Source organism: Sesamum indicum, linkage group LG12 (genome assembly GCF_000512975.1).
Source record: "Sesamum indicum cultivar Zhongzhi No. 13 linkage group LG12, S_indicum_v1.0, whole genome shotgun sequence".
Lineage (NCBI taxonomy): Eukaryota > Viridiplantae > Streptophyta > Magnoliopsida > Lamiales > Pedaliaceae > Sesamum > Sesamum indicum.
Genome location: NC_026156.1, coordinates 5,516,882 through 5,530,623, shown reverse-complemented (window position 1 = coordinate 5,530,623; position 13,742 = coordinate 5,516,882). Strand labels below are relative to the sequence as shown.

Sequence of the window (13,742 nt, the reverse complement as noted above, 5' to 3'; positions counted from 1 at the left end):
GTTTTGCATGAGATTGAGAATGCAGCAATTGAAGTTTCACTAATCTAGATCTGCAGTTGCCTCAAACTGTATAATTCATAAAACTTGGCAACTAAGAACAAGATAAAGACATGTAATAGATAAATGTGATGGCAATAAAACTGAGAGAAATAGGTCTAACTGGCTTGTAAATTGTCATAAATACATCCTAAGCATCATGAAAGCTAAGGATATTAAGAAAAGAAATAGGTCTAATAGAAGGCCAACAGCTCTACTAAGCAAGTTGGATGACTTTGTCAAACTTATGCAAACGCAGATTGGTTATGCTGGAAAAAGTTGAGTTAAATCTTCACCATAGTACTTCTAATCACACATTGTCTCCATCAGTCCCTATATCTCAAGCTACTGGAACAATTTTAACCAGAGTATGCTATGCCTCAGAATCTGAGAGTACAGAAAATATGCCCAAAGCTCCAATCATCCCTACATCCAGAGAGATGCTGACAAAAATTACAAGGTTTTCAATAATCTCATAGCAGACAGATTTTATTACTGTTTCCTGAACATATATTAAACTTCAATAAACGTACCAATCATCCTACATCACAAAAAGATGCTGACAAAAATTAAATAGCAAGATTCTCAATCATCTCATTGCAGACAGCTTTTATTACTTATGTCCCTCAACATATATGTAACTTCAACAAACATGCCATATAGTGAGGACCTTCAACCATTTGACAGCAAAATTCCGTCCATAATGAGCACTTCCATGAGTATGCTTCCAGTTTCCTCCACCAACAGAGCCACCAATTCTGGATGTCATCTTTGCACAACCCTAGGAAACAGAAGTAGATCTTTTCTGATGCATAAATAAGTGGACATTGTTTAATACTAAAGGAAAAGCAAATATCCTCTGCTTTCTGACATTTAAGTTATAACATCAAACTGGTATCCACTGTTACTAAAATCAGACCAACCTGAAAATGCCGAGTTTTGTTGACTGAAAAGATCAAAATGACATTATCAACAGATTCAAAAGCTTCATTAAGTTTAGCCTCATTGCTTCTCTGAGTTGCCCATACTCCTTGTTGTACAGACAGCTCCAGATTCTCTTTGTTGCAACTTTTGACGACAAAGTACCTAAAATAACCAGATACACATGGAATACATGTATAAGTGAAAGTCCCGAGCTGAATAATCACTTCTCCTCCCCTTCTTTTCCTTTTTTTTTTTTTTTGGGGGGGGGGGGGGGGGAAGATGGAGGATGAAACTACTAAAGGGGAATGGGATGATAAACAAACAAACTATTTTAAACATTTAAAATAGGTACATTTGCTAAGCATATGAGCCAATGGAAGTCCAAACAACCGAGCAGAGCTCAGGACAAAGAACACAACATAAGGGCGTAATATCAATTCAAGGTCGAATAACTAATATACACTTTTACTATAGTAAACAACTTGGATCTACAAAAGCATACATGTGAAGAATGATAAGAGGAAACTTCACTTCATACCTCAAACATTTGAAATACTAGTTGTAAATGAATCTCCAGCATCTGATGACTAGCATACAAGTTACAATGACAATTATTCTGCGTGTTAAACTAACAAATTGCCTATTTTGTGAGGATCATGAAACCAACAGATTCATAAGGACAGAAATCTCACAAGGATCACCAAGAACTCAATAAGCCACTAACAAGTAACTACTTCAACCAGTAGTAAAAAACTGTATTAAGTTAAGAATCACAAGATTAGTCCAAAATCACAGGTAACACTGCATAATGATAATTGGCAAACAATCATGTAATAAAACTATAATGTGTACGTAGCCCTGCTTCCACCAACAAAGTAACCACACATGCATACACATTATTACATTATAACAATAATATGCAATCAGTAAATAAAGGAACTGAGCTCTTCTTCCACAGGATTTTAATTTGTAAGTCTTATCAAGAAAGACTGATCATTGTGAATTTGTAGCCACATACAGACTTCCAAGAATGTCTTAACTCTTTTACTATACATTTCGTATTAAATGACAACCAAGTCACTGCTTGACTCCGCCATGCCAATATAGCCACGATCAGCATTGAGGACCAATGGTATCTGTGATTCAATGATGCAACAAGGAAAACAAGTGCCCCAACCCACAAATAGAACAGAGAGGATACACACCCATTTTTGGCCCAAGGATTGAATTTTTCGCATATATTAGCAGTTGAATTGAAAATCTGAAATTCCATATTGGGATCAAGTTTTATAAGAGTACTTGTTTCATGCCATGTAAGCATACACAATTCAAACCATTAAAATAGCATCAGATACACACTAGAAATGAGAAGTTCCATAGATGAAGAGAGCACTCAGATTGACTTTCAAGGATCGAAGGTACTCAATAAGTTTTTATTATTTTTTCTTTCATTTGAAGACAATACTCAAAATGGTATTGTTATTTTCTCCAGAAGATGCAAATTTCAGAAAATGAAACCTAGCTGATGTCTAGTATTGAAGATCACCTTTCAGGTACAGAAGTTTTTGTCGTTCAAAAAAGGAAGATGGCAAAAGAACAAATTTATTCCAGAGAGAAAATATAAGAAATTTACTCTTTTTGGTTTTCCCTCATCTCTTTGACCAAGTCAACTAGAATGACTAAAAGAAGGAATACCTTGTTTAAGAGCACTTCTTTTCTGGACTATCAGATTAGTAAGTAACAATGCTAGCTTTCCAAAACTTAATGAGCTTCAGCGCATACAGAGAAGCAATGACAAAGATGATGTCTGTGTTTCTTAATTAAAAATTGCAATAGCTAAAGAACATGCATATTGCTCAAATCAATACTTCCTAGATGTTCAAGATCAGCCAACGAACAAAAGGACATGAGCAAAGATAATTTACATCATCCCAGAGAACAAAAGTAAGGAATTAAACATGTGAAACAGTTAATTACAGCTGCTATGGGAGAAAATCTCTTAAAAAGACTTCAACAGGTAAATACATGAACTGCTTTTGCAACCTAATTAAAGGCCTTGTTCTGAACACACCTAGATGTTCCTTGGGGCAGGGATGTGGCATTCCTACTAGCTTGATTTTGCTGGCTATTGGGAAGATTCTGTAATTGACCCTGGTTTCCAGTCTGCTGAGATAGCTGTCCTTGTGGGGGACGAATCAAATTACCAGACTCTGTCGTGCTACCTTTTGCAACTTGATTTGCTTCATTTGGTCCCTGTGGAAACTGGGACTTCTCTGTCTGCTGGGCATAATTTGCATTACGGTTTTGAAAAAATCTGTTGCCATAGTTGTGTGAGGATTGCTGAATCTTCCGAAGAACCTCTTCAACGGGAGGTGGAGGTCCAGGCAGTTTCGCATGCCTATATCTACAATCAGGACCATTTGGACAAAATCCTAGTTTATACCTGTAATATTCCAACCCCAATCAGAATAATTACCGTTAAAGGGCTTATAATTCAGACCATGAAAACAAAGACGTGACGATGTAATCATTTTGTTTTCCTCCTAAGCCAATATGAATGGAGGATGTTTAGGGACAAGAAACAGAGAAGATGACATATGACAGGCATTGTTTGTTGCATAACAGGTGAAATTCTACTGGCTCCCCTGCACAATGAACGGAAGCATTTACACAAATTTCTAAATTCACACCCAGTGCGGTAGACTCGTGCCATCCATTGCAGGATCTGAGGAGGGCTGGATGCACTTAGCCTTACCATGCAGGGACCCAGTTTTATGGCTCACACTTTGACCTCCAGGTAACAATCAAATGACCAACACTGTAGCACCAAAACCCATAAGCCTTAGGCCATATTATATGCCCCCCACCAAACGTATGATAATGTAGAGGACTATCAGAACTAACTGTTCCATTTATCTAAAAGCATCAAGTGGAAACAAGAGATACATCTATTTACCTATTTATATTAGCCAAAACCGTAGCATTCAATTTCAAAAAAAGGAAGGGAAATACTAGCGCATACATACATATTACACTCCTTTATATCCTCATTCGTGTGTTTATACACGCAATCCTGCTCGCGGCACTCTCCGTAGAGACGAAAAAATCGGCAAACAGGCATCCGCGATTTGTCGTACTGATGAAGGAACCCACAGGCATCTCCTTTCATGCACAGTGATCGCAGCCAGTGCCGGCACACCGTCTGACGGAAACTTCGCCTCCCACCGCCACCCATCCCCTCCGCTGCCTGCGTCGCCGGCGTGGGGACTGCGGAAGGGTAATTGGCATTGGCAGCCGCGGCGGATGCGGTGTTTGCATCGCCTGATGATTTGATTACGGGTACGGATGCGGTCGGATGAGAGGGACCCGTGTCGAGCCCACCCTCGAAATCAAAGCTTAAACCCCCTTCTCCGTCATCCATATTTATATATATACAATAATTATATAAATAGAAATTAAAGTAAAAAAAAAAAGAGGGGGCTACAAGTACAGTGTAGGTATATCTCTCTCTTCTCTGTGTAGGTATGTATGTGTGTATGTATGGGCTGAGAAATTCAGCGGAGGAGGAAGAGGTTTTGGACACACAAAGGAAGAGGTTATGATACTAAAAGGCAATAATCAGGAAATAAATCGAGAAAAGGAATAATTACACTCCCCCACTAAGATTTGGGAAATTACACATAGACCCCTTGTTGAAAAATTATATTTAACGTGCTTTATATTTGCTTCCGTCTAACAAATAAATATCTTCGTTTGTTAATATTCTTTTAATTTATTGATATTAACAAAAAAATTAAATGTTAATATTCACTAAATTTATTGATATTAACAAAAAAATTAAATTAGATGGAAAGAAACTTCAAGAGTGCTAAATGTAATTTTCTAAACTATACGAAATTTACGTGTAATTACATCAAACCTCAAGGGAACGGATTGTAATTATCCCTTAAAGAAATTCACAAGAGACCGCAAGTAGAGAGAGAGAATATTCTGGTGTATTTACTAGCTTAAGTCATAACTTGATCGATGCTATCTTGGATGTTACTCTATGCATAATTTTCTATGTCTTTTGATGGGTGAGGACTGAAGTACTATTATTTTACAAATTCGACCCAATTACTTGCCCTATCAAATAACACTTTGGATTTGGGGTGGGATGGGTTGGAGTACACCCGAAACCCATTCAGACAACCCCAAAAAGGATTTGAAACTCGTCCCATATTGATAATTTTGATATCTCGTTTGTTTCACTATAAAACTTGTTAAAATTGGTCTAACTTAATAAATCAGGATCCTTATATGTGTGTGTATATATATATATATATTTTATATTGTTACAAGTCCGTTGAATCTTGAAAAAAAATACTAGCCAGCTACTTGCGACATATGCATATATATGATCTTATATATATAGGTATAACGTTCAATATTTCACCCTCTTATGCTACATGTGAAAGTTAACTTAAAGCACAAGGGCCCCAAAGGAAATTACCTCAATCTGCAGAAGTCGTTCAACGACGAGCTTCGACAGAGGAAAAGAATAGAAGCTGAGACTAACAGAGGAAAGAGAGATAGGGCAGGGGCTATTTGGGAAGAGAAAATTCAATTTGGAATGACATGTTAGAAAGTTGGTGATTAGTACCATACAAAATAATAATAATAATAAAATCAATTATACTGGAGTGGATCCTAATTTATAGGACCGCTACCCATTTTTATTTCCATTTATTTGACCTGAGCCCATCCCATTAAGGATAGTATAGGTTCAATTGCCACCCATTTAGAAATATAGTACATGGTCTTAATGCATGGCTTGGCCTGACTGTATCAACATGACATTTCTGTGCAATTTTTATGTGTAGATGGAAATGTACCACCTTGTGTTTGCTAAAATAGCATCACAATTGTAATACTTACCCCCTTAGTTGGACAAAAATGTCTCTCGTGTTTTGAATAATTATATTATTTTTAATATATGTATATATTTTTATATTTTGCATATTAAATCATCGTCAAATTATTCTTTAATTAATTTTGTTAATAAGAGAAGAATTTAAATTACAAGTGTAGTATAAATTAATATATATAAGTAGATACACAACAAATATAATATAGCCAATAATTCATATATGCTTTTTAAAGAAATTGACAAATATATATGCTTAATGAAAAGTTAATTATTTTTAGGAAAAAATAAATAAACATAAAAAAATTATTATATTTTTTTAAAGAAAATATATTCAAAAAATCATTTAATTACTGATTTTTATCTAAAAAATAAATAGTTAATAACTTAATTTTATTACCAAATTAATAAAATATTTTTATTTTTTGTATTTTTTTTGCACATCCATTATTTGAGTATGTAAAATATAATAATATTCAAACTATTTATTTACTAATTTTCTATTACTCCATTATAATTAAAAAAATGAAGAAAAATAAAAGACTAACAAAATTGTCGGATCGAATAAATTAAAAAATAAACATGACCAATTACTTGCAAATATATATATATATATATATATATATCAACCATCTCAGTATTATCATAAGAAATATATATAAAACAAGAAAAAAGTGAATCCTATAACTTTTAATTCAGTTTGCCATGTAATAGAAAACTACAAAGGTTGTTACCTTATTTAATTGAATTGCTACCTACAAAGGTTGTATGAAACAGTGCATCCTCCATTATTACAAAATACTCATCCCAACTTAATTGATTTCGTCACTGTAGCAATAATGGCAGCTGAGTGGGTGTTGTCTTAAGTATTGACTAATCCAGCAAAGCTCCACATCCACTTGCTACTTCATTCCAAATTCAATCAATTATTTGAAATTGCTACTGTTCCTAATTAATACAATTAGACAGTCATGTATGGATGGGGTCATATATATTCAACCATTCCCATCATTTTCATCAAATTTATTTACCATCTGCTTATCACAATCAAATTTATTAAATTGGAACATGCTTGATTTTTTGACATTATTATTAAGTCCTCAATATTGTATTATAGGATAAATTTTAATTATTATTGTCACAATAATTAGTTTTTTAAATTTAAAATAATTGTCAAATGATATTAAACAATCATCTTATCTAACAGGGTAATAAAACTAAGTTGAAGCAGAGATTTTGGATTTAAACTTAATTACTCCTAGAAATATTTTATGGTGTGTACGTGGGGAACATATTAAAATATTAATATTAAATAATATTTTTGTCTAATAATGTAAACTTTTTTAAATTTAAATTTAAATTTGATGAGTGTGTATGGTTTGATGGATCCTAGTTGTAGATGGGTTAGAAGCCATTATCCGAAACTTTTTGAAATGGATTTGAAAATCCCCTCCAAGTCCAAGCTGTCCTTTTCGCACCCGTTTTTCCGCCAACCCAACTTTCCAAATTTGCAATTATTTTCTTAAAAACCACACAAAAACTTAAAATATTAGTAAGACCCCAAAATACGCGCACTGAAGTAGTAGTTATACTCTCCGACAAAATATCATAACCTCTGCACTGTAATCCACATTACTCATTGGCCCAATAAACAAATACTATATATATATTATATTATATACATCTCTGTATCTATTTCTGCTCTGTCTGACCACTTCCATAATTCGTTTTCTCTCTTTCATTAATCTTCTTCTCCAGTTTTTTCTTTCTTTCTTTCTCTCTCCTACTTTGCCATACGTCTCTCTTTTTCTCGTCACGCTTTGAGAAAAAAAGAGAAAAGAGACACTGGTGTAAAACTGCCATGTAATATTTTACACACATTATTGATATCTGTGTACGTATAGTTCAGTAGTAGTGATGTGCTTTCTTTAGAACCCTAGAGTGGGAAAAAGGTTTTCCAAGTGTTGTTCAACTGTCTTGCTTTTCTTGCTGGGCTCACTCTACTTCACCAGATCTAAACTATCTTGAGGTATGACCACTGGGAACTGCAAGCATTCTTGTGTTCTCTTGTTCTTGCTGATTTTCTTGTTGAGTGGTAATGTGGGTATTAGACTCAAGAAGTTGGGACGTGCAACTTTTGATGTTTTTGTTGGTCGTCACTGCTTTTGTTTGAGCGAATTGTTAAGAAATTTGGACTTGGGACTTGCAACTTTTTATGTTGTTCTTGGTCTTTATTGATATTAGTTGAGTGAATTGTATTGTCGGTTCGGACTAAAAGAACTAGGGACTTCCGAATTTCTTGATTTTCTTAGACTCGAGAATTTGAGAATGGCATTTGTTGTTATTTTTCTTGGGTTTGCTTGGACCGAATTACAATGTTGGTTTGGACTCGAAAATCTGAGAGTCGAGTTTATTGTTGCTTTTTTTTTTTTTCTTTGATTTTCTTGGACTAAATTATAATTTCAGTTTAGACTTGAGGACTTGAGAATGCACTGTTGTTGCTTTTTTTGGATTCAATATTATAGCAGTTCTACTTCAAGAAGTTGAGAGTTGCATTCCACCGATTTCTCTGTCTTTTGGACTTCTTGGATGGAATTGCAATGCTGACTCAGAGTCAAGACTCGGGCTTTTATTTATTTACTTTGCTGTATCAACTATTAGTAGTTTACTGATGGTTCTTGAAAGTTTTCTTGTTTGTAGCAGTAGTTTTCTCTTTTTCTTTCGCACTTCTAAATTTTTCTCGTTTATTTGTTGAAAGTAGAGATTCAAGGAAATAGATTTTGAGAGACCCTAAATTGGAAAGATGGATCAGTTATGACCCTGCCGCAGACGACTTTTCAAGCACAAGGTACTGTATAATTGTTACAAGTGACATGCTTCAAATGAACCTGTTAAGTTTCATATGTTAACCGTTTCTTCATGATATAATATGGGAATTGAAGAAATTTACTTTCACATTGAATCTTCTACTTGTTCATGTTGTTTCTGTACTTTCTATATTTGGTAATTAAGACCAGAGAAGATTAACTAGATATTAGAAGATATTATGCTCCTGTTCTCACTTAAATTTGCTCATATTGGAAACCAAGTCTAGCACCAGACTACTGAAATTTGTACCACTGCTTCTTGGTTGTCTGTTTACATGGTGGTTGTAACCAAAAATCTTTTTTTAGTATATTGAAGCCTGGATAGTTCTCCCCAATGGAGGTTTCAATGGTTCAATCCAGTGAAGATCCAGTGGAGATGCACAGGAATACTGAGCCCAAACAGTCAGACACCAAAGATCCACTGACTGAGCCGCATGCTCTACAGCTAGAGGAAAAACTACCGATTGAGGGTGTGAAGAAAGCCGGTAAAGTGCTGAAACCCAATGCCACAACAACACCTAAGAGCACTGGTACTGGTGGGGCTTCTAAGAGAAAAATAGAAGTGAAGAGTGGTGGAGACTCTAGTTCAAATGAAGCAAGACCAACATTGACCAAACCAACCATGAGTAGTGCCTCGCGCACTTCGGGATCAGTTCCAGTGACTAGAAGGAGCAGCACTGGTGGTTTACCTGAAAAGCAGCCAATAATGATTACAAAGCGACAGAGTACTGACATCGGTTTAGCAGCAGGTAAAAGAACCAGTTCTTTAGCCTCAGAACCTCTAAGGAAATCTCTTCCAGAAATTCGGAGGACTTCAGCATCGTTAATTAGTGCTAAGCCTGCTATCAGACAGAGTGTTCCAGAAACTCGGAAGTCTGTTCCTATTTCACCTGTTCCCAAAACTCCGAGAACACCTACCAGTTCTGATTCGAGCAAGCAAGATTCGAGTAAGAAGACTTCGCTGAGATCCTCTCAGTTGTCTGTTTCTTCAGTCAAGAAGATTTCTTCTCCATCACTGGATAGCACTGGAAGTAGTGGTTCCATTAGAAAGTCGATTACGAAGGTTAACTCCCTCTCTGCCAGGTCACCCACAGTATCCAGTGGGTCCAAATCTGGTAGTTTGTCAACATCGCTGGACAGAAGTTCCACTCTGACTGGTCGTAAGAAGGTGGGCACTCGAGAAAGTCGGGACTCGCGTCTGATTATGCTCCCTCAAGTTGAAGCGAAAGCTGGTGATGATGTGGTAAGAATTCTATATGTAAGCCCCTAAAAACTATATTTGGTGTTAATAAACTGTAACACTAAAGAGTGAAAATTTTGCAGAAAATTAATAAATTAGACAGAAGGAGGTGGGAAGTAGAAGAACAGAGAGATGAAGGAAATTCAGAAAATAATTCATTCAATAATGCCCATTGTTTTTGTCCTCAGCTCCTTTTACATTGTTTACAAGGAAATTTGACCAAAAAGCATAAATCAAAAAGTGTAACTAAAATTGGATTGAAGTCCCTTTCTTCCTTCTTCTCGAGCTGCTGTGTCTGCTATTACCCTCAGCAAAAATCCATCAAAAAATAGCTCTAGTTCCTCCAGCTACATGCCATCATCTCTGTCCACGTGTCCTGCTATGCACCCCTTGGTGATCTTCAACCCAGATGCGAAATCCCCAAATCGAGCCCTAAACTGATTTGGCTCATCCCATTCAGAAACGACGTTGCATCCATCTGCGATTTGCAATTCTCCCCCAATTTTAACTGAACCCTCAATTGAACACTCCAGATCAATTTCCTCCATCGAACGGTCTCCTTTTAAAGTTGTGTTTTGCCCTGAAAACGTGACATAAACTTTAATTGCAGATGAACTTAATAGAAAGGTTTCTGATCTTTAATATTGTATATTCATCCAAGGACATTATGAGGTTTTGCTCTTGACTGGCTTTCACACATGATATGATGAACTACTGTTGAGGCTTCTAAGTATTTGGGTTACACCTCATGACATTAGGGTCTGGTCTGAACGTGGCAAGGACAAAGAGGTGGCATTTGGGGATGTATAATTTTACAATATATGCTCATATGGCCTCGGCCATGCCAGTCGTAGTTATTCCTATTGCAGTGGCTTGTGAATTATCATTTGCCATCAAACATTTAATTGGTCAGAGCTGGAATGCTATGGCTTTCCATCATTTGTTACTATGTCAAGTTGCAGTCAATTAAAGGTTCATCTAACTCTTCTTTTTGTCCCTTTTTCCCCTTAAATGAAGAGATTGGATCTCCGGGGCCACAAAATACGCAGTCTCACCAGCAGTGGGCTGAACTTGTCACAAAATCTAGAGGTACTTTTTGTTAAATACAGTTCCTGAATTTGGCTGTTGGTTTTTCAGTTTTTGTATAGTGCATGAGATATAGGTCCCACCTTGCTGCCTAGAGTAATCAGTGATGCTAAGGCTCTGTGTTTTTTCTTTGTTGTGAGTAAATTTACATGCCAATGTTCCTTGGTTATAGCTGCCTTATTCTTACATTTGAAGTGCTATGGTTTCGTTGTCTCTTTCTTCAATGCCACAATACACATTATTATAACTTACGTTAATGGTTGCCTAAGGAATGTAACATTTGGAATTGGACTTGGTTCAGTCTATTAGTTCCAAAACCTCGAAAGTGTATCTGCATGCTAGAACATGTATGGATGTTTCTTTGCAAGTTAGTTTTACCACTCTTAATTAGCAAACTGGCCCCAAGATCTTCAGTGACTTCTTATAAGACAAGATGCAGAAATTCATGAATTTTTGCTCTCTATTCTATGATCTAACTTTATTCTACATTAAAATTAACTTTTTTGCAGTTTGTTTATCTCAGAGACAATCTCCTGTCGACATTGGATGGTATTGAAGTCCTGAAACGGGTGAAGGTGCATATATTTAAATATTTAAAAGGAATTACTTCAGTGCTGTATACTCTCCTTTTGCACTAGTCAACATGTTTTCATCTTAACCTCTTGTGCATCACGTTCCTTGTTTTACTTTCAGGTTCTTGATCTGAGTTTCAATGATTTCAAAGGACCTGGTTTTGAGCCACTTGAGAATTGCAAGGCGCTGCAGGTGATTCTCTTTTCTGAACGATCTACTCTTTCAAGGATGGGACATTTCTTTTTCAGTCAGACTATTTTCTTTTACTGCAGCAACTTTATCTCGCTGGAAACCAAATCACATCCTTGAAGAGCCTTCCCGAGCTTCCTAACTTAGAGGTGAACCTCCAGAAATTGTTTGGTCTCATGCTCATCATTATTAGGATTGTGCCCTTTGCATGAGGATAATGCTTGTGTTTTTGCAGTTCCTCTCTGTTGCTCAGAATAAGTTAAAATCTCTTTCAATGGCAAGCCAGCCTCGTTTACAGGTCTGTTTGTTGCGTTAATAATCTTATTATCCCTGTATCTTTCACTTTGTGAAAAGTAACTTTGTGTTGTCATAGGTGCTAGCAGCCAGCAAAAATAAAATATCAACTTTGAAAGGCTTCCCATGCTTACCAGCACTTGAGGTTAGTAGGGCAAATATGTATCCATTTTGGCTTTTATATTTAGCAAAATTATGCGCTATGTTTGCATAGATTTTTGGAATATTCTGCCTTAGGTTTCTTTGAGAAATGATGTTCTCGGAAAACTTTGGAGAATATCTTAGCGGTTGGTTTTGGCTGTTTCTGGAAATACTTTTAGTTGATGATTAGTGGTGGAACACATCAACCTTTAAATGATTGAAGATCAAAGTAAAAATGTTTACAATTTGATGCAATATTTAAATATATATAGAAATATATAATAATTGATCTTTTTAGTAAGTATTTGGGGAAAGAAGTTTGAATAATAAAAAAGATGTTTGGAAAAGATGGAATATGTTTTATTTGCACTTCTCGGGAGGTGTTTTTAGCCTTTGTGGGTAAGGTTCAATTGAACCAAACATAGCCTCCCTTTTACTGAATTATATTAAAATTCAAGTTTAATCTGTGAGATGACTGCTACATTCTGAAAACTTTACACAGTATGCACATTTATGATCCAACTGATAATGGTGGGAAATTGACTTTCTAACTTCAAGTTGGAAGTGTACGACTCTGAAGAACATATGATGGTTACTTAGTGAGTGGTTCTGACATCATGTAGATGTATTATTTGGTCATGCTTTTGCATTCGCATGCCAAGCTTGATAATGAGTGCTAAATGAATATACGTGCATATATCTTAACCATGGTAATCTGCAGCATTTGCGTGTAGAGGAGAACCCCATACTTAAGATGTCTCATCTGGAAGCTGCTTCTATATTGCTTGTTGGTCCAACCTTGAAAAAGTTCAATGACAGGGGTAAGTTTGATAGTTGGTTTTGGTCACACTTTTTGGTGCCTGTTTGCTTTTTCTTACGCCCTTTATCACTTCATCTTGGTAGGTAATTGGTAATTTTTATCATTGTTCTTATTTCCTTGCTTTCACCTGGGACCAAGTTGGGGAGTTTATCAACTACGCGCTGCTCTAAAACGTCCATTCCCCAAATCTTTTCTTTATTATTTTCGCTATTAACCATCTCCTGTACCATTCACCTCTTTCAAATTCTTGCAGATCTTTCACGAGAGGAGATAGCAATTGCCAAGCGTTATCCTTCACACACTGCCTTGTGCATCCGAGGTGGGTGGGAACTGTGCCGTCCAGAACAGGCTGTAGGTAAGCATCTAGCAAATAGATCTTATTTTGGTTTTCTGAACAATGGATTCAATGTTGGGCCTGTTTGATTTTCAACATTTTTCCTTATTTTATCCTTCATTTCGAGTCATGATGATGACTAGGATTCTGACTGATGTGAACATCAAGAATGAAGGCTCAAAGTTTTTTTGAATATAACAGATTCTACGTTTAAGTTTCTGCTCGAACAGTGGAAAGAACAACTTCCTTCTGGATACTTGCTTAAACATGCTTCCGTGGACCAACCATTTGAGGAAGATGCTTGCTATTGCCACTTTGAGTTTGTTAGAGAT

At 36.0% G+C, this 13,742-nt stretch overlaps 2 protein-coding genes across 3 annotated transcripts in view; one reads left to right on the top strand and one right to left on the bottom strand.

Annotated features, from left to right (window-relative positions):
- The window catches only part of LOC105175783 (30-kDa cleavage and polyadenylation specificity factor 30), a 6,748-nt gene extending 2,201 nt beyond the window's left edge, over window positions 1–4,547 (bottom strand). The window contains exons 1-4 of the mRNA XM_011098370.2: window positions 3,987–4,547; window positions 3,032–3,403; window positions 960–1,122; window positions 707–817 (exon numbers count right to left, since the gene is read on the bottom strand). Of these exons, the coding sequence (XP_011096672.1) occupies window positions 707–817; window positions 960–1,122; window positions 3,032–3,403; window positions 3,987–4,381 (1,041 nt within the window). The 5' untranslated portion in view covers window positions 4,382–4,547. The remainder of the gene's footprint in view (window positions 1–706; window positions 818–959; window positions 1,123–3,031; window positions 3,404–3,986) is intronic.
- Window positions 7,582–13,742, top strand: part of LOC105175782 (187-kDa microtubule-associated protein AIR9) — a gene marked incomplete in the record, with an annotated part of 18,371 nt that continues 12,210 nt past the window's right edge. Inside the window, 12 exon segments of one of the 2 annotated variants that reach the window (XM_020698352.1) lie at window positions 7,582–7,895; window positions 8,628–8,714; window positions 9,040–9,976; window positions 10,991–11,062; window positions 11,569–11,634; window positions 11,753–11,824; window positions 11,905–11,970; window positions 12,057–12,119; window positions 12,195–12,260; window positions 12,978–13,077; window positions 13,330–13,431; window positions 13,612–13,742. In XM_020698352.1, coding sequence (XP_020554011.1) covers window positions 9,068–9,976; window positions 10,991–11,062; window positions 11,569–11,634; window positions 11,753–11,824; window positions 11,905–11,970; window positions 12,057–12,119; window positions 12,195–12,260; window positions 12,978–13,077; window positions 13,330–13,431; window positions 13,612–13,742 — 1,647 coding nt within the window. 2 annotated transcript variants of the gene reach the window in all.